Below are 24,468 nucleotides of genomic sequence, written 5' to 3'. Positions count from 1 at the left end.
AAATACATTTTTTGTTTCTGCTCAGTTAATGATTGTACTTGCATTTACTTTATGCTTCATCTTCTAAAACAACAAACTCATTTCAACACAGATGGTGAACAAGTCCAGATTTGCTGGAAACCAGTTAAGAAGAATGTGCCAAGTTAAAACTCACCGCATTCTTTCAAGCCAAAAACTGCCTGCATTTCAAGAATCTAATTAGTTTTAACTATATTTATGAAATGGAAGGAAGAATATTCAATTACCCTGTAATTCTTCTGTCTGATGATCAATAGAAATGCAGTTTTGTTCACACAATTTCTCTGCAGTATATTGATCAGCTGAATCTTGCCTTGTATCAATATCTGTACTACAATAGTGCCTGCAGATGATGTGATACGCCGCTGGACTACAGTAATTACTACCAAGACAGCTTTCATCAGGGAGGTTATTCAAGAATACACACTCTGTTAAAAAAAATAAAATTTAAAATTCTGCTTCTGCACTTGCCAGTAACTACCAGTTCTGCTGCTGACATCACTTTCTATGTAGGCATGGCACCTCATCTGCACACAGATGGGATCTTGACAACTCAGGAATCCTAGAATATCCTGAGTTGGAAGGGACCCACAAGGATCATCAAGTCCAACTCCTGTCCCTGCACAGGACAACCCCAAATTCACACCATATATCTGAGGGTGTTGTCCAAGAGCTTCTTGAGCAGCATCAGGCTTGGTGCCATGACTACCTCCCTGGAGAGCCTGTTCCAGTGCTCCACCACCCTCTGGGTGAAGCACCTTTTTCTAATATCCAACCTAAAGGAAGACAGACCCATGTGAACATAACTCATCTTTACAGGCAAGCAGAGCTGGCCAGGACAAACACAGGGCTGGAGTAAACCACATGGCTCTACTCGCAGCCATGGCCTATAGATGGGACATCAGTGGAGCTCTGACACCTTGCATCAAAGATTCACCTCTATCTACTCAGGCAAAGTGACCGCAGATCTGCCCAGGATCCACAGCAGATGCAACTGTGTGTTAGAGACAAGGCTACAGAGTCTTGCACTTCACCCTCTGCTTTGTGGCCAGGTAGCAGTGACATGCTGTGTCATTTCTGTCATTCCCACCTCATTGCCCTTTGCCCTGGCCTCCTACCCACCCTGAACACCCCTTAGGATAGCCTGCATTGCTCAGTGGGTCATGCTGAGCTGTGCTGGGTTCAGCAGGAGACATGGTGAGGGGTGAGCCTAGGAGCCAGTCATAAAAACAACACATAGTGGTAGCTTTCAATGTCTGAAAATCTGGTCTTCAGGGGGACAGCACACAGCAAGCTGGGACCACCACAGCATGGTTTAGGCAGAAACCCTCCCTCTGCTGAGCTTTCTGAATCACCCTGTCTGTAGCCTTAGACCTATTCTTTTCCTAAGTGCATCTGGTTATGTATTTCTGGTCATTACATCAGCATCAAAATGGTAACACTTCTCTTGTACATACACCTTCTGCCCCAGTGCCAAGGCAGCCTCAAAGCGCAATACCAGCCTGAAATCGTTCAGCCAGGTAAAGAGCACCTATTTCCAGCACACCTATTTCTCAGCCATCCCTTCTACTCCAAACCTGCTCCCAAAAGATATTCCTGTCCTGTGGTGTGGAATAAGCTGCATCCACTCACAGGTTATCTTTGACCACTGTGTAAATTTAAGCCCAGCAAATGTCTCAGTTAGGTAGCAGGGAGAGAAGAGAATCCACTGCGAGGCTACAATGGACCCAAGAGGTTAATGCTGCACAAGCAGGGGAGGGAGTAAAAAAAAAAGTAAGACAGATTACCATGTTTAAAGAGAGGGCTGAGAGCATGTGTGTGCAAGCAAAGCCAAGGAAGGTTACGTCTGGAGAATGGCTTCATGGCTTTTTGCAGATAACAGTTTCGACCACAAAAGTGTTTTCAAAGTGACGGATATGATGACAGTTTCCAGTGTCGCGTCGACTGATACCTAGAAGTGATTGAAAGAGAGAAGAGGGGAAATTCAACAGATGATTGTCTACAAAAGCTTCAGCAAGTGGGGGAAGGAAAGCAGGTGAGAATGCAACCACTGAACACTGAAATGCAGAAACAACACGGCCCATATGAAAAGCAGAATAACCTGGTCTTTGGAAGAATAGCCCTATTCTCTAGGCCATGGTCCTACAGTAAGAGCTGCCACGAGCTGGGGGACCTGCATGGAAACAGCAGGTTTCAGCTGACAGCATCTCAGTGTTATCACAGAAACCAGTGTGTCTCACGAAACTGGCAGAAGTCACAGGTTGGTACAGAGCACAGCTCTGAATACAGCCAAGGACGGCTTAAAATCGCCACCCCTCGAGCTGTTTGTAGCCCTGCATGCACTGAACCTGCTATAGCCTCAGCCTCTCTGGAAAACAGGTAATGCTCCCCATGCCCTTGAACTGCAGGACCTGAACTCTGGGCAGCTCTGCCAGGCAGCTACTCCCCTCTTACGGCAAACCCACTGGTGCCCTGCTGACAAGCAGGACTGTGCCGGGGCTCCACGAGAGCAGCAGCCAGCATGCCAGCAGCCCCATGCACAACTGTGCAACTTCTGTTGGGAAAGTAACCACGAACTACAGCCATGGTGACTTCTGCAACCAAACGCTCTCAGCACCCTGCAGCTTCCCCAGAGATCCAAACCCAAACCGACTACAGGTTCATGTTTCAGGTAAGCCTTTAAAGGCTGTGTACCAGTGCCTGAAACCAAATAAATACAAATATTGAAATTAAGGAGGTTTTTTGCAGCAATATTACCATTTATTTATAAGATACACTTTGCTGATTTTCATGAAATAATTTTAAGGTAGTCCAATATTCCCTCTTCACAACTGCTTCCATGGAAGAAGTTCCTAATGGAACTTAATTAAAGGCAATTTGCAGATCAAATCCACTTTGAAGAGCTGCCACTGAAGCAGGTGTCTCCATTAGGGAAATTTTCCAAACAGTTCCCAACAGCACTGCTGTTAGTTGAGTCCCACGAGCGCACATGTAAATGAATTGCTGGCTCCTGCAACCATTTTATCAATGTTTCTGTTAGGCTGATAGATGCAGCGACAGAAACACAGCAGCCAACACCCATCTGCAGCAGCATCAACCCAGATTTGGGTTTAGATTAATTAGATGGGAAACACCTCAAAAGATATTGTGTGCTTAGACCCACAGGTCTCGCCTCACTTCTCGCCATGAAGAGGCCAGCATGGCTGTAACAGACAAAATAAGGACTGCGTTGCAGGGAGAAAAGCAAGTTAGAACAGCTGATCACAGCAAGGGTCTTACGTCTCCTCGCACTCCTCCGCTTCAGCCTGTAGGTCTCCTTGCCACTGCAGAGGCGGTAGATGAAGGAGCCGAGCTGCTCCATGTCACTGACATGCTCGGTTGCGATCATCTCCTCCTGGATTATGTACGTCTGAGGCAGGTACGTCCCTTTCTGAAACGACACAATTTCCAACAAAATAAAGCACAAACAGTGCCACAATCTCCTCCTCGAACAGAACTGTCTCACATGGAGCACCAAGGACAGCCAAAATACGGAAGATTAACTGAAGTCTCAGACTCCACCTACTGAGGCCAGTTAACATGCTTCCCTGTCCTTGTAGTAAACTGTCCCATGCTTCTAGCACAGGGCGTGCAAAATTGATTGGATCCCAAAATTGAACGTTCATGTACGGAATGAAACCAGTGTAGGATCATCTGTTATAAACTAACCCCAATGTTAAAGGGGGGCACACAAAGCTGCAACTCTCAGAGTACAATGAATCTACCTGTAGAGGGATCAAGGCTCAACCAAAATGCCAGGAACTCCACTGAAAATGTGCATTTTACCTTTACTTCAAAAAGCAAAAACAAAAACCAGCAGCCCTGTTCAGATGCCAACAGTTTTCCAAATTTTCCACATTTCCCCCTCCTCCCTGGTCCATTCAGCACAGCTACAATAATCTCCTGCCCTTACAGCCCACAGGAATGAGGACTAGATATGGGCCATGGGCACCACATTCAGAAACACTGTGGTGTTACAAACACTGAGCGGCGGGTGCTCAGGGGAAAGCAAGCTCTCAGTCCACTTCCATCACCCCAGGGAGATCATCCAGTGACTCTGGGAGTGCAGGAAGGCAGCTCATGCCAGGGGCCGAGCTGAGGCAAAGCAGCACACGTGAGGTGGAGGCCACTATGAAGACCAGGGTGATGAGTGGGGTGCCTGGTGGTGGGACATGGCAGAAAGCCACCAGTGGCTAGAAAAAATAGAGAAAATGGGGGACCTGGGACCACCCCAGGGATGGAGACAGCCTCTTTTCCTGCAGGAAAGAGACCGTCTTGGCAATGAGGACTCTCTGCAAGCTGACCCCTGGATGCTCAGGGCATCTCACAGCTATCTGGGCATTGTTGCGGCAATAAGCAGCTGTGTTACAAGTACAGCTTGGGCTGGGAGGCACTTCTGAGCAGACTAGATGCTAACTAGGCCATGAAGCAATGACTCACTTCTGGTCCCTTTCACTTCAGAAAAGTCAAAGAAATAAAAGAACCAGCAGATCCTGGGGCCAATATAGGTATAATCGGGGGAGGGCGGGAAGCAACCAACAACAGCACAATTTCAAATATCACCTCTTCAGTTTCCACCACAGGACTGGTTTATCTCCATAGAGATGTACCTGGAAACATGCTGTCTTAACTTAGCACCATGCTGCTGGGCTGGCATAGCCTACTGGATCGATAAAGCTCTCCTCTAATGCTGGAGGACTAGACTGTTAGTGACGTTTGTACTACAGTAACACAACAGTTCTGCAAGAAATTAAATTACTGATTCTCAGTGGCAGAGTGCAGAATAGGGTATGAGATACGTGCATTTACTGGCAGGAGCTGTCATGTTAACACCCGCGGCTGGGGCTCAGGATTTGCCACATCCTTGAACTGGTGACAGGGCTTAGAGCAAGACACAGATGCACAAAATCCAGTTTCTTCATTGTTTTAGATTTAAATAGCTGTGGCAGCTAAAGTAGTCAGGATCCATTGCTCCTCCATTGCAGGACTGTGCAACGAGCATGATACCTTCAATTCTCTGCCAAGAGTTTTAAGAAAACTAGACCACTGAGCATCTTGGGTTTTGCAAAAAATGTAGATTATGCACCATTTAACTGGGTCATCTCCAACCTCCTGCTGCTGCACGGAGGGGCGGGGAGCACCCCTCCATCCTTTTCTCTCAGATACCTATAAAGCTTTGTTCACTAAACCATTACACCTATACAGAATAAAGTCTGCAAGAAGTAGCAGAGCTGCCATTTGCAGGTGAAAAATCAGACACAAGAGGCCTGGTAACACATACGTGGAGACAGAGGGGCCGAGACCTGAGCGGGGTGTGGCAGAGCCGTGCCTGCACGCAGCAGGGATTGCAGAGCAGGCACAGGGCATGCAGCAACGACACTGCAAAGGGGCACCTGGGCACTAGGCTGGCTGGAGAGAAAAGGGCAAAGGAGGAGCTTCACTCAATCCCTGCACAACCACAGTCTGCTGGTGTGTGAGCAAGTGGCTGCGTGGTGCTTGGCTGCCGGCTGGGGCTAAACCACGACAGGGTGCAAACAGCTAATGTTATTTGCTGGACTGAGGTTTGGTCTTAGAAACAGGACTGAAGCTACTGAGCATCTTCAAAACTAAACTTTCAGCTGAAAATAGACTCATTCATTAGGGACCTGACTGGATTCAGAGGAGCAGAGAAGGCAAAAGGAGGTACAGAAGGAGCAAGGCAAAAGTCTCCAAGTCCAAGGACAAAAGCAGCTCATCCAGTATCCATACAGGAGCACTTCAGAGCAGGGGGCCAAGTCACCAGGTGAGGAAGATCCCCACAGTGGGGAGAAATCTGCCCTTTCTGCCTAACACAGGCCACCAGCAAGGCTGTGCCTGTGGACATGAGGATCACAGGCTCACAGGCTAATTCAGCTGAGGAGGGACCTCAGGAGGTCTCCAGTCACACCTCCTGCTCAAAGTAGGGGCAACTGTGAGATCAGACCAGGTTCCTCAGGGCTTTATCCAGTCTGGTCTTGAAAACCTCCACCTATTTCAAGAAGGCAGCACAACGTCCCTGGGCAACCTGTTCCACCTCTTCTGTCTTTGTGGCAAAAAGCCTTTTCTGAGCTCAAGACCAAGCTAGACACTTAAAAACAATGTATCTAAGGTGTAAGTTAAAACCTTCACAGACAGAATGGACACTTACCCACCCCAATAATCAGAAAGTTATTGAAACCCACATCTGCTTTGTACTATCTTTAAGAACCAAACACGTAAAACCATTTTAACTGTATTTTTATCCCCTTTTTAATTTCATTTCTGATAAGAGAGAAAGCATATTTTTTATTGACTGTGATTTTATATCTCTTATTTTAGGATGTGACCAGCATTCCCAGTCTCTCAGGTTTTTTCTGGGTCTCCGCTGTCAACTTGTACAATCCTGCCTTTTCCATTTGCCTCTGCCCCAGGAACTGGTCACCTGCCACAGTCAGAAACTGTGGCTGGTTTGGGACAAGTTGTAAGTAAATGTGTGTTGTACCCCAGCAGGGTGCCCAGCACACTTGCCAGACAGTCACATTGCATGAAATGGTGAGGACTGCCAAGAAACAAACTGGCAATTTGACAAGGACTGGAGATCAGATATCTCTCAAGGCACAACCTTTTGCCTCTGAGCTTAATCCCTACAAAGTTCATCACACTGCATGTAGCAGCAAGTGAGCAAATGGAATTTAAGAAAGAGTAAGAGAGACCGGGGTGGGTTTTTTTCTTTCCTTTTGAACAGACTGTCATAGAAGAGAGTAAGAGACCCAGGCTCAGTGCTTTGCTTTACCTGCAAAAGACTGAGATAGATATGCACCTTCTGCAGTCTTAAAAATCCTGGGGTTTGTTTTTTTTTTGCTGCTAAGATTAAACAGTGCTCTATTTTAAGATGACTGTTTTCAGTCACTGCAACAGTGGCACAGGCTTCTGAACTGAACAAACCTGCTGATACTAGACCCAATTAACATCTACTGTGAACAAAACTGCATGAGCCCAAGTTCAGTGTTGCAAGCCGCAGCACAGATTCCACCCCCAAAGGGTGAAAGCTGAAGGCCTGGTACTCCCCAAGGGACGCAGAGCTCTGCAAATGGCAAGCTGCAGCAGTCACCATGGCAAGCGTGAAAGGAGGGAAATTTTAATGTTTTTCCTTGATTCCTACTATCAGTAAACACCAGAGGGAAGGATTCTGCTGCTTCTCTGTGTCACCCTGGTCAGGTTGATCCGTCATGCCAGTGTTACCATGCTGTCTGCAAAATTAATACTTCTGCTAAATCCCCTTAAGGCCTTCACTTTGCGTGAAGGCTCAGCTCTGTCAGGGCCCACACTTACTTCCACAGACACAGCAGTTTTGGTTTCCTATGAGCCTCTAGCGGGCACTCAGGAGCCAACTCAAGAAAAGCATATAAAATACACAGGATTGCAGCTGTACCTTTACATTAACCAGCAGCTCCCACAGGTTGCGAGGAGGCATCACGATAGTGGTGTTCAGCTCGATGACGTAGCACTTATCCAGCGTTATGTCATGATAAGCTGTCAGACCCTGCATTCCAAGCAGAGAAATTAAGGAATTGAGCTCTCTGAAATGAAACATGGCTGCAAAGATGGGTGAAAAGGGGAAATTCAGGGAAGACAAGAAACTGCTTTATGCAGCAAACCTGTCCAAGGACCTCCCTATCAAGCAAGACAAGCAGGCTGGAAAATCTCAGAGAGGGCCTTGGGAAGGAGAACAGCTCAGTAACAAGAGCATCGTAGACATAGGTGGCAACAGCAATAGCACTAGGTCATGAGCACTATGCTGGTGTACCCCAGCTCCGCCTCATGCTATGCCCCCAAAGGCCCCAAGAGCTCCTTACTCGCTGGAAATCGTGGATGATATCTGCAGGGTCACTCCCTCCAAACTGGGGTACTGGGACATTGATTTGCTCGTAGTTCTCCTCAATGTAAATCTTAACATCTTCGTGCAACTCCAGCTGCCCTTTGAATGGTGAATACAGCGAGTCTTCGTAAAGGACACCGCAGTGGAATACGCTCTCGCGGGGCAGCTGTGGGGATGAGATCCAGGTGGAGGTACAACACTCATACACCCCACTAACAACTACAGCAAACACAAGAAGAAATGTAGCCATACTGGGTAAAAACACCCTTTTCAGACAAATGCTTGAGAATATTTCAAGATCAGTCTTTTTACTAGAAACCGTTCTTGCAGAAGGTAGTGCAAAACACCCGTGTGAAGTGCCTTTGTCTCCCTTCCTGCTAAAGGGAGGGTAAAGGATCCAAAGGGTCTAAAGGGTCCAAAGGGAGTAAAGGATTCGCCACGGGATTCCACAAGGGGTAATTCAGAAAGGCAAACTCATTGCCTGTAGGCTCTTAAGTTTCATAACCAGGCTATTCACATCCCACCATAGACACAGCTTCCAGTAACTGCATTTTTCTACATAAGGCATATAAGCTTGGGGCAAGCAGAGTATAATTTCTAAAGGCACTCATAGCTTGTAGTTTGCCACATGCACCAAAACAAGGCGGCTTCGTCTCACGACAAAACAGGAGCTGCTGCTCTCCAGGGCTCCAGAAGCACAAGCTATGGGCAAGAGAGCTAACACAGAGTCATGAAGTCTGTGCACAAAGATCACAGGGACAAACTGCAGCCTTTGGAGACTGAGACACAATGGCCCCATTGCCCGGGTCCCCAAAGCACCTCTGACCATGTTGAATGGACTTTGCCGCGTAATTGGATATAAGCTGCAATTTGGTATTGCAGGCAGGCAGTGGGGGTGACAGCAGGTGGCCCCAAAAGCACCACCAAGCATTTCCCAGCGCCATTCAGCATATGCCGAGGGTAGGTTATTGACCAGGTGATGGTCTGAATGCTGTCCATAGCCTGGTCAATAACCTTCCCTCAGTGCCAGGGGCTTCTTCTCATAAGGAAGCGCCCTCACCAAAAGCCCTCCAACAGGGTCCCATCATACTAACACAGCAGTGTATGGCAAGGCTGAGCAGCCCTATGGTTGTCACAGGGTTTCCAGATCAGGTATAAATGAGTGCGGGTAATAAAGCACTGATGTATCTTAAAATAAAGACTGCAAATTAATTTGACAGCAAGAAAATTTATGGAGCAAGGGAGTATATAAAAAGACTATACCGCTGAGTAGATAAGTGCTGGCTGCAGAGATGAAAACAGTCAGTGGTCCTAGGAGAACGCATTCACTAATAGCTGCTCCACAGCAGAATGAGGGCTTCAGTGAAAATCGATGCTCTGGGGTTTCTTGGCTAAACACTCAGCAAGCCACAGAGCCCAGCAGCTTCCTCCTTAAAAAAGCAGCTCTGCACCATCTCATTCCCTACGCTGTGACCCACCACAATGCTGCCAGCACAATGTCTCAGCTAGGCTAGGCTTTGCAAAGACTACATGGAAGAATAGGTGCTGAATTTAATGAAGGACAAGGGCTCACCTTCCATACCATCTTCCACTTACTCTTCACTTCTCCACTTGCTTCATTAACAGCAGCACCTATTTTGTTACACCTACTGAGTTTTGCTGTGCTAGGACGTAAAAAACCTACTGGAAAAAGCCTTGCCTGTACCACCCTGCTCTCCCCTCCAGGGCTTGCTCTCCCCTTACAACAAGCCACTCTTTCAGACTGCCTTACCCCGGACAGTAGTGATGTTGGGTTTAAAAGGTAGAACTGACACGATATTTTTATGGAGTTAAAAAAATTTACAAAAGGCAAAACAAAGCCACAAGGAAGGGGGAGAGGAGGGTTTCTGGAAGGCCCTTCCTGGCAGTCGGGATGCCTCCGCTGAGACCTCCAGCGAGCCTGAGCCTACCACTTAAGATATGCCTCATCTGCAGTGCCCAGAGGACTAGCTCCTAAGTTACTGCAGTTCAAAGCAATAAATAACAGCACCACCTCTTTCAAAGGTTGAAGCAGCTTGTCTGGCTGCTCCAGCTGAAGAGCCAGCAGTCCTTCCCAACTTGCCCCTACCTGGGTGATGAAGAAGTATCTATACACATACATCGATGCAAAGACCAAGCCCAGAAGCAATACGAGGAGACCCATGGTCAGGTAGCACACCCCACTGAGCGATGACCTCTGGCCCTGCACCATAGGAGCCAGCTCCTCCTGCAAGACAAAAATGAGAGCATCAGGCAGCTGCCACTGCAAGGGGTCAGAAAAGCAACTATATTATATGCAAAGGCCACGGACTAGTTCATGGTGTGCAACTGAAGACAGCAGACACCGTCCTGCAAAGCAGCTTCACATCTGGCGGCATTCTGGCAAGAGTAAAACACTTATGTATTTTCTTCTCCCACCCCCCAAATATATATATTTACTTTTTTATATATTGTAAACATACACATATATATGTATACTCTGCTTCCCACCAACTGCTCAGAACAAAGTCAAGCTTTGTTTCAGTGGGCAATTAGGACAGACTGGGAAAAAAGGAAATCGGGAACTAACAGTTCCTGGCTACTAAATGTAATAGCATTTATGTATTTATAGTCAAAAATTCTTAGTTGAAATGCTGCCACTCTTGCAGCATTTTCAGGGGAAGTTTTTGAGGTGGAAATTACTGGTCTCAGAGAGGTACCTCCTGGCCATGCTGGGGTGAGCCTACCCAAACAGCTATGTTGATCTCTACTCCATTTTCAAGCAGATTCCTGTACACTGCCCAGGAATACAGTCAGAGCATGAAAAGAAAACATATCTGTCTTTTTTTAGAGTGCTGACCAATCTATATAGACAGGAGCCAGCTCACCTCATTACAGCCCTTGAAAAGGACAGCAGTGCAAAGGCAGGGTTACCTCCTGGGGACCACTCATCCCAGCCTGCGATATTTTTGTTTTTACTACCAAAATAACACTCTGAAATGTTAAGCAGGAAGATGTAAGGCCTTTCAGAAGCAGATGAAAGAAGCTGGTTCAGAGATGCCCCAGTTTCCACACAGAAGAGCTAAAAGCTGCCCTCAGCTGAGCAGGCAGGCAGGGGAGAGACACACCAGGGAGGGCTCCTGAAGATTAACTCTCTCTCCATGGTACATGATCTGATTAGAAAGTACATGTTTGATTAGAAAGACACTCTCTCCGTGCTGAGATAGACCTCTCACCTTGAGGTCTGGATTTAATAGGTCTTTCCTGCCCCTGAGGCAAGGGCACCCCAGCATCCCTGGGGCACCCATGGGGAGCCTGCCACACAGGGATCCCCCCCACCTCCCTGGCACTTGAGCTCCATCAAGTTGCAGAACGGGGTCAGAGCCAGGACCTTGCAACCCCTCTGCTACCCACTCCACTCCCAGCTGACATGGACTTTTCCAGCTATCAACTTTTTTTTTCTAGCCACATTCAGACTGATAACTGCAAAGACCAAATTGCTCTGGGAGAGCTACAATTCCAGCACACCTCCAGGAGAAATTAATCTATATATATTCCTCCTTCATCCCAGCTACTGAAATATCCACAGCACCTCTCTTCACTGCCAGCTCCCTACACTGAAGGATCAGTGTTTAATCAGTTTGTAACTGCTCCTCCAGCAAATAAAGGGATGAACACACTGAAAAATACCACATTTTAAGTTCACTTCCAATCTTTCCCTTCTCCTCTTTCTATGGATGAGGGGCAGCAACTGTGAGAAGCCACAAAGAAAAAAAGAAAGAAAAAAAAAACATTACTAGATGAAGTTTAAAGGCTCTCTGACATGAGCTGCAAGGACAGGAAAGTCACGCTACATGTCAAGTGTTCCACAAAAACACATTTCCCCAGATACTTGCCATCAGAGAAACAGTGCAGACAGTGGGGGTGACGAGGAACGAAAATCTCTCCTGCTACTAACACTGAAGCACGACTGAGAATGTTTAACGCCCCACCAGTGAATTACATCTGAAAGATGTCAGGTTCCCATGACGGATAACACACTGCTCGCTTCCTCAGTGAGCTGCAAGTGCTAACTCCACAAAGAGCTTGGGGAGACAGTTCAGAAGGACAGAGGAGCTCAAAGAGAAAAAAAATTACTTGCACTAAAAAGAAAAACTGCATTTGAAGAATGGTACAGAAGGGCAAATAAGCCCTCCCTGTTTTGCTATTTGCTAGAGCAGGTCTGTGCTCTTTGCACAGCGAAAGACAGTGAGACATCCCACCCCTCACCACCAAAGGAGATGAGTTCAGCTCCCTACAAAGCATTCCTGGCTTTGGTAAAAATGCCTGAGTTTTGCATTTCAGAAGGTGGGGGAAGCAATGCTTCACCCTGGGAGAAGTTACAGAACACCAGGAAAAAGGAAAAAAAACCTCAAATTCTGAGGGAGGGAAAAAAAAAAACTCAACAGCAACTGTTGCGATGGAGAGGAGATTAAGGCAGCGAGGTTAAAAATGCTGCCAGACAGGCCAAGGGGAACAATTAACCACAGTCCTGCAAAATATTGCATTAGAATCACCTGTGCAAACCCTCACTGAAGCATGCATCTCCTTCCCCAGTCCAGCAGATTAAAAGGCCACCAGCCTTTGTCATGACGAATTAATTACAATCTAAAAGCAACTACACTCCTGTCGGCACCCGAGCTTTGGGCTGGAGGTATTCTCAGTGCTGAGAGCCTGTGGACTGAGCAGTGCGCAACGCAATCTGCTTTAACAGCATTTCACCCAAGATAACAAATCTTCACCAGGTTGGAAAAATCCAGGCAGTTCCTTCCACAGGCTGCTGCCCCGCTCATACTGCAATGTACCTCTTTTGCCACATGACCGCCACTCCCTGCAGCAGAAATATGGGTATTTTAAAAAACAGGAAATCCATCGCGGCTGCTTTCCATCTGTTCTTGTGGTAGGAATGCCTGGCTCCTCAGCAAGGGAGCAGTCTTCCCCTAAGCTAACCTTATAAAGAGAACAAGGTGGTCCCAGCAGCAAGCTGCAGGAAAGCCATCCCCGCCAGAAAGACCCCCAGGACCAACTGGCAAATGAAACCATGAACCACGTTCATGTCGCACAGCAGACTTTGCAGATCTGGCAGCATTCCCAACCTCCATGAATTCTGGTGGTGTGGAAAATAATTAGGCTCTGCAGTGGGGTTCTCCTGAAGAACAGATCACACTTTCGAGACATGCATTTCCACCGAGGACAAAAAATCAAAATATTAACATTTAAAAACACTATATGTTCACCAGATGTTTAACAATATTCCATAAGAATTCATTAACCAGACATTCTTCTTACAACAAGTTGTCCTACTAATTTTCTGCCTCAAAAAACTATGGGGGGTTTTGGCCAAAAGAAATTGGAAAGTTTGGGGTCAAAACCGTCCCTGCACAGAGGCAGGGACAGGTATATCAGTTCAGCAAATGGGCTTTCCTTTTCTTTTTTCATCGTTTTACACATGATATTCCAACAGATGGGCATATTTTACACAAAAATTAACATAAGGCCCTTCCTCCCCTTCTCTAGGCTGTGCAGAAGACAAACATTCATTTGCTTCTCCATGAACAAACAGATGGAAAAGCGACAGCAGCAGCAGAAGAGCACGATGTCCATGGTCCAGGCACTACGGATGCACATGTCAGGAGGATGCACAGACAGATCCACAGCTCTGCAGAGTATCCCACTGTGATTTCAGGGCAGGAAAACCCTGCCACTCCATGTGATGATCCTTTCTTTGCACCATATTTCTTGGCACTGCCACATGCTCCAGCGCCCATGCACGCAGTGGAGGCCACTGCTTTGCTGACCCTACAGAAAGGGCCCATCCACCTCCCTTTCTAGTGGGAAAACTGGAAAAGGCCACGGGCAGAGCTCCTTCCCCTGCACAACCTGAGGGGAAGGCACAGCTCGCTCTTCCTCCGCATGAGCAATGGGGAAAGTATCCATCTCTCAAGGAGAGCGCCTGTGCACCTTGGTTTTCTGCCAGGCATTGTCAGGCTAATAAATACTTCACCCCACTGGGTGAGAGACAGAGGCAGCTCCAGCATGCAAGCCTGAATAACCAGCCGTACTGACTCGGCTCCAGTTTGCAGGTGCAATTGCTTTGCAGACACTCAACCCAGTGCCTGGCAGCAGACAGGATACTGGAATATAAAAAGGTATTCCATTCCTTGGACAAAACAGGCTCTTCACTACGCTTCAGTGCCCTGTCTGCTTACAGGGCCTGCGCAGAAACAGCACAGGCAACAGATGCCCAGATGGGAGAGGATAAAGTTATGATACAGACCATTGGTAAATAAGGATGAATTAGCTGGGGGGGGTGGGGGAAATGGGACAGGGCGGACACAGGGGAACGGAATCCTAATGCAGTCTTTGGGGATTTTCTTCAAAATTTCAGGTCTCAAATAGGACACAATGAAAATGGCTGGTGCCCTGTTATCCCTATTTATTACTGACTGGCTAAGGAACACATCATCTACAAAGGAGTGCAGGACAGAAGCCTGACTGTGCTTTACAGGTGCAATGTCCAGTCCACAGCATGGAAATCAAGTCCAAAAGCCAGAGGAAGATGGAGCAGGGAAACCATCAACACCTGCCAGGCTTTGCCAAGGGCACCTACTGCTCAGCAAAAGCCCCACCAGGCTTCATGGCAATGCAGATGTGAGGTCAAGAGTTGTTGGCAGCTCAGGGCTGAGCTCCCCAGACCGAGGTCAGCAGCTCCAGCCCTGCGAGGCCAGGGGAGATGAGAGCCTGCAAGCATTCGCTCCCAGCTGGAAACTTCACTCCCCGGTGCCAGTGACTGGGCTTCCACAGCACCTCACATTCTCTCCCAGCCTGCAAAGCAGGACTAATGCCCACACAAGAGATTTTCTTACAGCAAGAACTGTGTAGATTCCCAGTGGGACTGCCGTGCCCTGGTGTCCTCTGTCTTTCTGAAGAACTTAGCGTTTAGAAAAAAATTGCAGAAGTCCTTGGAGGCCCTGAGCCTTTGGACACACAACATTAGCACAAGCTGCTAGCAAGAACCCAGTGAGGTGTTGCCTTTGATATTTCTCATGAATACAGTGCAGGATTATGAAAAATAGGTATTTGATTCTATCACCAATATCTTGCTGAAGACAACAGAAGTGAGGAAATTAAAGGTGTCATGTCATGCTTTGCTCCATCCTGAATCACACACCACCTTGGCAGAGATGGGCTCAGCTAATGCCCTTTCCTGCTTCTTCAGCTTTAGAAACAGCTCTGAGTTCTCCACAAACCATTTTTGCTGCATTTCTGAAACAAAGTCTTTCATTTTAGGTGTAGCAGGGCCTCACAAACAAGGGACACGGCTCGGCAAGTGTCTAAATATATACCCCCAACAGGCAAAGAAGCTTGGGTTGACTAAAAATACTAGATGCGATTTCGATGACTGACAAGTGAGGAGAGAAACGTGATGCAGAGTAAATACTCAAAGGGATGTGATTTAGAGAGAAGTGCTATCTGAAATGCTGCAAAACATATGATGCCGCTCTGACAGCTTGCTTGTTTCAAGGGGGTCACTGCCTGAGCTCACGAAGTAGAATATGTGCTGATGTAACTACAGCCACTGCCACAGGCTTTCTCAAAGGAAGCAGGCTCGAAACTTGAGAAACCTACATGAGAAAAATCTAACTGGTCTCGCCATTTACTCATTTCTGGTAACCAAAGGCCAATATGGACTATGGAAAAAGAAAAAATCAGTTCAAGGTCTCTACCTCCATCACACCAAGCCCCACATTCACAGTCAAGATCAGTTACCGCTTTACAAAATATAAGGACCTGTGATAGCAACACCTCCATTCACTACAGATGGAGAAAACCCACAGCTGACTGCTGGCAAATCATAGTGCTGCTGCAGTGGGTGTAAGCTGGTAGGGACTGACCTCTCCTCTGATGAGCTGGGCTGGGATTTGAGTGTCACCTCTCGGGAGAGCAACTCCCACGTCTGCACAGATGCGGCCTGCTCTTCCCTGCACGCAAAGCCAAGCCCCCTCATCCATCCACCCCACAGATAGCACCCCTACTGCATGCAGGTTCTGGGCACTCGTGGCACTTAGTGCCGCTGCTCTGTATGATAAAATGCACCGCAGATTTTGTGGGAAAAACTGTAGGGCAAGGAGATCCAGACCTGCCTCCCAGAGACAACTACTCTTGTATTTAGCATTCAGATCCAGGGGAGGCTTGGTGGTCAATAGCCCCCAGAAATAGCCAGAGCGAGCAGGGGTGGCCAGCCCCGGTTTAGAACTGGAGTGATTGCCATGCTAGAGCTCTGGAGAAAGAAAAGTGAGAGACTACACGCAGGGAAAAGGCAGACAAAAGGAAGATGAGAATGGGGAGAGGAATGGAGAGAGATAAACCATCTCAGCAAAGGCAGTTCATCCTTGCATCCACCAAAGCATTGCCGACGCTTTGAAAAAGACTCTTCTGCCAGATGAACAAAAAAATGGGTCCTGTCCTCAAGAGCAGTTGTGCTTGGAGAGAGGAGAGGGAGTGAAATGAGGAGAAACACCAGCTGACACCAAGCAGGGAACAGCACCTGGGCCATCAGCCTGGCAGAGTAACAGGGGTCAGTGCTCAGCACCAGCAATGACAGGCCCCTGAACCAGCGCATTACCTGGAAGGAGAGTCCTTCCAGGCTGAAGAGCATTAGGTCAGGAAAGAAAATAATGTGTCTGTGCATGGGGGAATGATGGAGAGAGAGATACATATATACATATATACACACACACACATATATATATAGCACACAGTTTCCAAGGCAACCGAACTCCCTGCATACAGCACTTGAGCAGCACTTTTGCAGAGCATGCAGCAGCATTTCCACGGTCAATGCAACTCAAAGATGCCTGGAAGCCAAAAAAAAAAAAAAAAAAAAAGAAGAGAGACTATCACAGCTGAAGGCAAAAAGGTTGCAATAAACAAATGTAATCACTTCTTTAAATGACACCACCACACATGACTGCAACAAAGCCACCTGCCTCAGGAGTCAATTCACAGCATTAAATACTAGAATATCAAAAACAACCACTGGCTAATTAAACCCAGCAGTGTTCTTGCTATACGGCAAAGACAGCAGGATGTAAAAAATGCAGCCTAGCATGTGGGAGCTCCTAAGCGCTCAGTGGTCATATTTTCCTTCTCCCCTGTCAGCAAGAGAGATATAAACCCCCCTCTTTGCTCCTTTTTCCATCCCTTTCTGGAATTAAGGGGCTGTTTCTCCTTCCTCTTTGCACAGGGGTGAGGAATTAATTTCCACATATATTTTTTCTTTCATTTTTTTGGCAGAAGCCCAACAACTTCCAGCTGGAGTTTTTCTAGCCTCTCTCTCCTCTTTCCCAGAAGTACAACCATTCAGAGCATTTGCAGAGCCAACAAAGCCCCTTGTAATAATAAAGCTATTCTGACCAGGTACATAGCTAGAGTCCTGAGTGTCCCACTGAACAGACAGGCAGGCAGAGAGAAAATAAACAGCTGTGGTAAAGACACAAAAAGTGTCCCAACCTGGGTATTTAACAGCCTGACTGCCAAAATACAGAGTCTGATAAACACGGCCTAATTTCCAGAAATCAACAGGAGCTGCAGCTACTCACTGTGATGACTGGGAGAATCAATCCCTGCCCTGGGGCAGCTCTATCCCCACAGCTAAAAGGCTCTAGAGCACCTGCACAGACCTCACCTGGGAGAAGCAGGAATTGCATAACTGCCCACAAGGACAGCTCATCCTCCCTAGACACTCCATCTCTCTTGATCTCAAAGCGATGCTCTGCTGTGTGGAAGCTCCTCTCCTCTGAGCAGCCATATAGCCCACCTGCCGAGCCAGCTCTCCCCTAACAGCAATCTGAGCAGCACAGTGCAACAACAGGGTGAAAACCAGCATCCTGCTTATCACTGCACAGCCCAGGGCTTCTTACTGCAGAGCAAGGAGGGCTCCTGTCCTATGGATTGGACCTACAGTGCTGCAGTATTAATACATGCAGTGCGTGCAGCAAAGTTTCTGCCTCTTGCTTATATTTGGCTTATTTGTTCCCTTTAAAACTGCTTCTTTTTAAAGATATTTCTTTGTTTTCTGTGTTTTGGCAGAGAACTCACTGCACCTAAAGTGGGCAAGCACAACAGGTTCTTCCCATGTAAAGAGTGCCTACATGCAAAGCTGTGTCGTCTTCAGCTCTCCCCCGCTTTGGGACAATGCATACCTCCAGACAGATATCTCAAGTTTCTCTGTCTCCAGCTCTTCAGTCTACATCTCTTTGGTGGAAGAAAGCTCCATGTTTCCAAATTCAGTTGCATTTATAACATTTCTGCCAGAAATAGTCATTCCCTCTCTTAATTCCCCTGCCAATTTTAGTCAGATCCTTTGTCATGCTCAGCTGGAATATAAAATATTCAAGTCCAAGTCCAGTAGAGATATTCAAGTCTAGCATTTCACTACAGCAGATCCTGTAAGGGTCTGGAGACATTTTTCCACTTCAGCCTTTTATCTCTGCTTCCAAGTCATCCCCAGACCATGGAGAACCAAGAAACAGCAACAACACTTCTTTTTAAGCTGATGACTCCATACAGGACACAAAAAGGAGTCATCACTTCAGCCCACATGGATACAGAAGTGTTGGGCAAAGGCCAGGAATAACCTTCTGTTACAGGAGGCAGCTTCTTCAAATTAATATCTAATGTGTTTAGATCCCTAAATCAAGACCTCAACATGGTGAAAATACCCACAGCTCAGGAGCATCAAGCCTGGACTCAAGCACACAGACATGTCAATGAGCGTCATCCATCTACATCACTGCCAGCTAGGTTTTTCTCCCTCTCTCTGGATTTACAGCTTGCTTTGTGAAAAAGCCTGTTTAAAAGACTTTTCCTCACATCCCCTTCCCTCACCATCTGTCATCCACCTCACAGCATCCTGCAAGGCAGTCACTCACAAAACCCAGCATTGCACTGGAACAGCAGCTACCACCAAGCTGGTATGAGCCCCCTTTTACAGGGCTGGTAGAGATTCCTGCATAGCAAGCAAGAGCCACAACTCCTCCACCTGCCACGTGCACCGGCACCCAGCTCTGGAGCATCACAGCTCATGGCACACTGGTACCTCCAGGAAGGCCAGAAGCAGCGTTTGCTGCCCATCCTGCTCCAATCTGCTGCCAACTCCCATGAAGCACACGTCCTCTCAGGCTTGCTCAGGCAGATGCAAAGCAGTCACAGCTTGCTGTCCCTGCCTGAGTGCAAGCAAAGGCAGGGGAGTGGGGGCACAGCAACAGCCCCAGCAGCGAGACACTGTCTGCTAAGAGCTCCACATCCACAGTGGACCTGCTTCTCACCGGGGAGTTTCCCAGGAAAGAGAGCTTCCCAGGCACCAGAGACGCAGCCACCCTCTCAAGGAACACTCCCAAAAGGTTTCAGGGCTTTCCCCTGCTACTTCTGTACAAACAGGGCAGCCACGGTTGGTGTGGGAGCTGCTGCTGACTGCCCCGGGCTGGCAGCAAGGAGGAGGCTGGGGCAGCTCGGCCGTCAGCTGCCTGGACAGCAGCAGCCCTGCAGCCAGGAGGTTAAGGCACCCCACCGGACAGTCACGCTGAGGTGCAGCCTACAAAGAGACCACCCAGAGAGACAGAAGGGTTGGATGGATCCAGCACTGGGCAGCAAGCAGCTCCTTGTGGGAAGCGTTTCCAGACAACCAGGGTGTAATCCAAAACCCACCAGAAGGAAGAGTCTTGTCAAATCTCAGGGAATGCGGATGGGAGGAAAGGCATGAAACCAAAGCCTGGTATTACTGCAACCAACCAAGAGCAAAACATCAGTCACACCCACAGGACCATTGTGTGCACTCCGGAAAGCCCCTAGGCCCCTGACCCACTGCCAAGGTGTTTCCAGCAGGCTTGCCAGCACCTGCAGGTATGGAGAGTGCGCTCTCAATCCTCCTGCTTCATCCATAACACCCTCCTCTCCCACCAGCCAGACCCAGTGGCCATGGCCTGAGCAGACAGGCCTCCCCTCAATGTTCATCCTTCTGGCAAACTGAAGATGAACACAATCACACACGCCATCTCAGCACAGCCTTTCCCAGATGCAGGACAACAGGTTTTGCCTTCTGCTTCTTCTCCCCAAGGGTTTCTGTGAAAGCATCCCCTGATGCACGCAGATGTCTCCCTATTGTCTGCAAACCACCCTGGTCCCCACGGACACCCAGTTTGCACTGCAGCATTTGCCGTAAGGTACAATTCACCCCAGGGTGGCAGAACCCTTGGCCAGGGCAGCTGGTCTCTGCTACATACAGAGCAGGAGGGATGAGAGGTGCGCCTCCTCCCTCCAGTTCACAGAACCCCAGAATGGCAGGAGTTGGAAGGGACCTCTGGAGATCATCTGATCCAACCCTCCTGCTTGAGCAGGGACACCCAGAGCAGGGGGCACAGGAACACATCCAGGTGGGTTTTGAATGTCTCCAGGGAAGGAGACTCTGCAACCTCTCTGGGCAGCCTGTTCCACTGCTCTGTCACCCCTGTCATTTACCCCTTGTGAAGCAAAAGGTTTTAATGAAACCCCTTCTCCTGTAGCTCCGCAAAATAACTAGCTGCTAGTATTAGAGGGGTTTGCAAGGAATCAACAACAACAAAAAAAACCCAGACCAAATTTTGACTAGAGAGCTCCAGTCATCAGTTTTACTCAGTTCCTGTGGATTTCAACATCCATCACAAACACAAGAGCACATTTCCCAGAGCAGTTAAAGACACCGCGTATTTATTTATTTCCATTTCAGACTGTAAATCTGGAGTTCAATTAAAAATCACTAAATACTATTTTGCAACTGAGAAAATATTTTCTAACGAATACAACAAATTATTTGACTGACTGCATAAGCTCAAACTGCGTTCTGCTCGAGGCTGCTACATTCTCCCAGCTCCTACTAATGACAAGACTGTTTCTTGTATAAGCCCTTAAAACGTTGCAATTGCCTCAAGATTATGTGGATTTTTCTGACAGAGTTCAAACTGCATATTCTTTCCAATTCAAGCTGAGCTGCACGGGGGACAAACAGGGCTCAGCACATGCAAGTTTGCTGTCAGGACTCTTCACCTACTACTTTTCAGGACACATTAGCATCACAGACATCTTCCTGCCTGCCACATCTTTGCATTCATGGAGCACCTGCCAAAATTCACAGGCTGCGGAAGCCACCGCTGAATCACTTCCCAGCTCTGGCTCCTATCACTGGGATTGAAGTTGTGAGATCAAAGAGGAAAGGAATGCAGAGCATCTTGTTTGCATGTCACGAATGACATTTTGCTGCAAGGCAGCTAGAGCAAGACACACACAGACAGGAATTATTGACAGCAGGAGAGACAGCACGGCAAGAAAGCCTGGCTACAGAAAGACCGACCCCACAAGTTGGGTGTTTTACAAAGCAGCACACCACCTAGGTCCAGCTAAGTACAAACTACAATCAGACCATTACCAAAGAATCCAGCAACATATGTATGCTGTAAAATAGCATCAGGAAAAGGCCACCTTCTTGTCAGTGGATGTGCTCCTTCCTGGACACCCTCATGCTGCACTGACTCACCGCAACCTGCTCCTGCCCTTCTGTCACAGGTCTTATACTGATTTTCTTACATACCTGTCTGCTGGAATTAAGACACTGTTGAAAAGTCTTTGTTCTACATTCACATTTTTATGCTCTTTTGTAGCTCTTGTGGGGTTAAAAGAACAACATAGTGCCCCCCAGGAGTCAGAGAAAGGCCCAAGGCAACGTAAAGAACGCAAAATTTATTATTTGCTACTTAAGCCAATTTCATTCATCTGGCAGGACCTGAATCAGAATAATTTTGACTGCTGGGATCTGGCGGCACTAACAATAGAAATAGGCTTCTGTTACTTTTATTCTTTATTTTATTGTTTTTAAAACTCTTTTTCTCACAGTACACATGAGAAGGAGCCAGATTCTGCCTGAGCTTGTGCAGGATTGGCAGAACGACCAACTTCCCAGCTATGGAAAGCTGCTTTTATGGCAGCATGAGCTGGAAGTCCAGTGTGATAGTCAGCATTCAGAGTTGGACATCAAAGGTGGGAAGAAACCTACCTCCTTCTTTTCTTTGTCATTAGGAAAGGTGAAATCTGGAAATCACTGAGAGACCAGTTGGCTACATTGCCCCATTACAGGTTTCTATACAGCTCCTAGCCGTCAGATTAACAGATGCAATCATGACAGACTGAGCACATTCAGACACTGACAGCACAGCTGAGAGCTGCAAGCACACCCATGCATGATGTGAGAGATCATTATGATTAAGTGACTCTCAGCTCTCTGCGGAACTGAGCAACTTCCTGAAGCCCCTACTGCAGAACAACTCTCCAGGGCAGGTAATTCCTACTCGCTCAGTAAGGCACTTGGGGAGGGATGCTCTGCACTGCTACAGGAGAAGCGCAAAACCACAGCTCCCCTATAGTTTTTTGAGGCAGGGAGATAACAGAGTTCACTAAATGATCAAACTGTTTGCACATTCTGAGGCATTTATGAGGAATACAGAATGCCATTTAAGTCTCCTGCTCTGATACAGAAGCACTACAACAAGGCAGACTTAATGCTGTGGGTCAGGCGCACCTCTCCGGACAACACCATCCCACTACACAATGCCGTATTTACCCCGGTGGGCCTACCCTCACAGAAGAGCTTGCAAGCTAGGGGCTCGCTAGCACACTAGGCTTCAGATTCACTCAACTCCTGGCCAAACACAGCAGTGCCCGTTTCATCATCTCCTCCTCGAGAGGGGCACCAGCCGCACCACCCAGCACTGCCAGGCAGCACCTGCCTGTGGCTCACACAGCATAGATGGGACTCAACATAAACCTACCCCAAGGCCCCAGCCATGCTCTGCATCTGCCAGGGGTGCCCCAACACCTTCCTTCACCTCACGCCTGGCAGGATCCCAATCTCCGCTCGCATGAGCACTCGCTCCCCTGTGATACCCACCACCTGAAGCCAGGGAATAATTCGACTTCAGCATATTAAGTCCCATCTTGAAAACCGCAAAGCATCTAGAGCTGTGCATGTTCTTATCCCCTTGCTTCTCATCTTGCTCCAGCACCAGCTGTTTTGTTCCTCTCGCCTCTTCTCCACCCCAACCCTAAGCCGTCAGAGGCGTTCGACTTTGAAATCCACCCATGAATCAATCCCAAATTACAGCCCCCCCAGGCAAAACCACCTAGACCAAAGGGATGAGTTCTGATGCCACTTGTCCGTGCTGGCCGTTTACTTCAGTGCCCCTCAGCTCCCCATAATGGCGCAACCACCCTGCCCCATCCCCTCCCTACTTCTCCAAACTTCAGATGCCTACGCACCCTCTCGGGCCTGAGCTAACATCAATCAAAACAGCCGCTGCCGCTTTCACCTTTCCCAGGGCGCCCCTCCTAACAGGAGCGCGCTCCGAGCAGACACCCGGCCCCTTTCAGCTCTGATGAGCTCTAACTTAGCAGAAAAGAAGGGGGGGGTGTGGAACACGCCCGGCGCAAAGAGGGCTACAGCACCGGCAGCACCCGCGGGGGCCGGGTCGCGGCGCCCGCCCGCCCCCGCCCCGCACTCACGGCGCCCGGGGGCAGCAGCACGGCGCCCGGCGCCCCATCGCCCCCCGACTTCTTCTTCTCCTTCTCCGGCTTGAGCCCCGCCGGCGGCTGCTGGACGCCGATCTTCACCATGGCCCCGCGCCGTCGCCGCCGCCCGCACCGGCACCGCCCCGGGGAGGGGCCGCCGCCGCCCCCGCCCCCGGCAGAGCCCCGGGGCGCCCCGCCGCGCCGCTCCCCCCGCCCGCCCGCAGCCGGTGGGGCCGCGGGCGTGCCCCAGCCGCCGCCGAGGGCTGCGAAGGCAAACGGGGCTTTGCAACCACCAGGGCTGCGCCCGGGGCACCCGCGGGCCTCGGGGGTACCCGGGGGGCGCCGAATGCACCGGCCGATAAACCTGTCCTTGGGGATCTGCTTCCCAACAGCACCCACGGCTGCTGCCCGACCTCAGCCGAAAGCGGTCTGCTCTCGACACCAGCTCTTGGTTCAACAGCTTTGGGCTGCAGCTCTTGAGCCCTTCCACAGGTTTGAGGATATATATGGAGGGGGTGCAGAAGCAGCCCAGGAGGCCCTGGCTCTTTGTGGGGCAAAATTTTTGGTACTGCAAGTGGCACCGCTGAAATCAGGCCAGGAAATGGGAGGGGAAAAAAACCAAAACAAAATAAACGAAGTAAAACAAGCCTGAAGATGCGTCAGCTGGAGCAGGTGCCCACAGAGCAGAGGTGACTCTGGGGAAAGCTGCAAAAAACCCAGCTGCCATTCATTTCAAGGCCTGAGACCAGAATCCATGGAGGAACTGAGCATTCAGGTGGCCTCTCCCCCAGGATCAGCTCTGGGCAGCCAAACAGATGGATTACCTTCATCATGGGGACAATGATCTAGAAAATGTCCTTCCTGACAAAAGCAGCGTGTCGCATGCAAAAGGGAATTTGAGGCAG

The 24,468-nt window shown here is 48.6% G+C and overlaps 1 protein-coding gene across 1 annotated transcript; it reads right to left on the bottom strand.

Moving 5' to 3' along the window:
* Positions 1-894: 894 nt before the first annotated feature.
* ITM2C (integral membrane protein 2C) lies at positions 895-23,721 on the bottom strand. The gene is made up of 6 exons (XM_075099327.1): positions 23,558-23,721; positions 10,041-10,178; positions 7,911-8,099; positions 7,487-7,597; positions 3,298-3,448; positions 895-1,969 (listed from the first exon to the last, which is right to left on the bottom strand). Exons 1-6 carry the CDS (start codon positions 23,666-23,668, stop codon positions 1,878-1,880), a joined length of 792 nt encoding a protein of 263 aa, XP_074955428.1. The 5' UTR covers positions 23,669-23,721; the 3' UTR covers positions 895-1,877.
* Positions 23,722-24,468: the final 747 nt, after the last annotated feature.

Source organism: Phalacrocorax aristotelis, chromosome 7 (genome assembly GCF_949628215.1).
Source record: "Phalacrocorax aristotelis chromosome 7, bGulAri2.1, whole genome shotgun sequence".
Classification (NCBI taxonomy): Eukaryota; Metazoa; Chordata; class Aves; order Suliformes; family Phalacrocoracidae; genus Phalacrocorax; species Phalacrocorax aristotelis.
The sequence above is the reverse complement of the archived record's forward strand: the minus strand, read 5'-3'. Positions and strand labels throughout refer to the sequence as shown.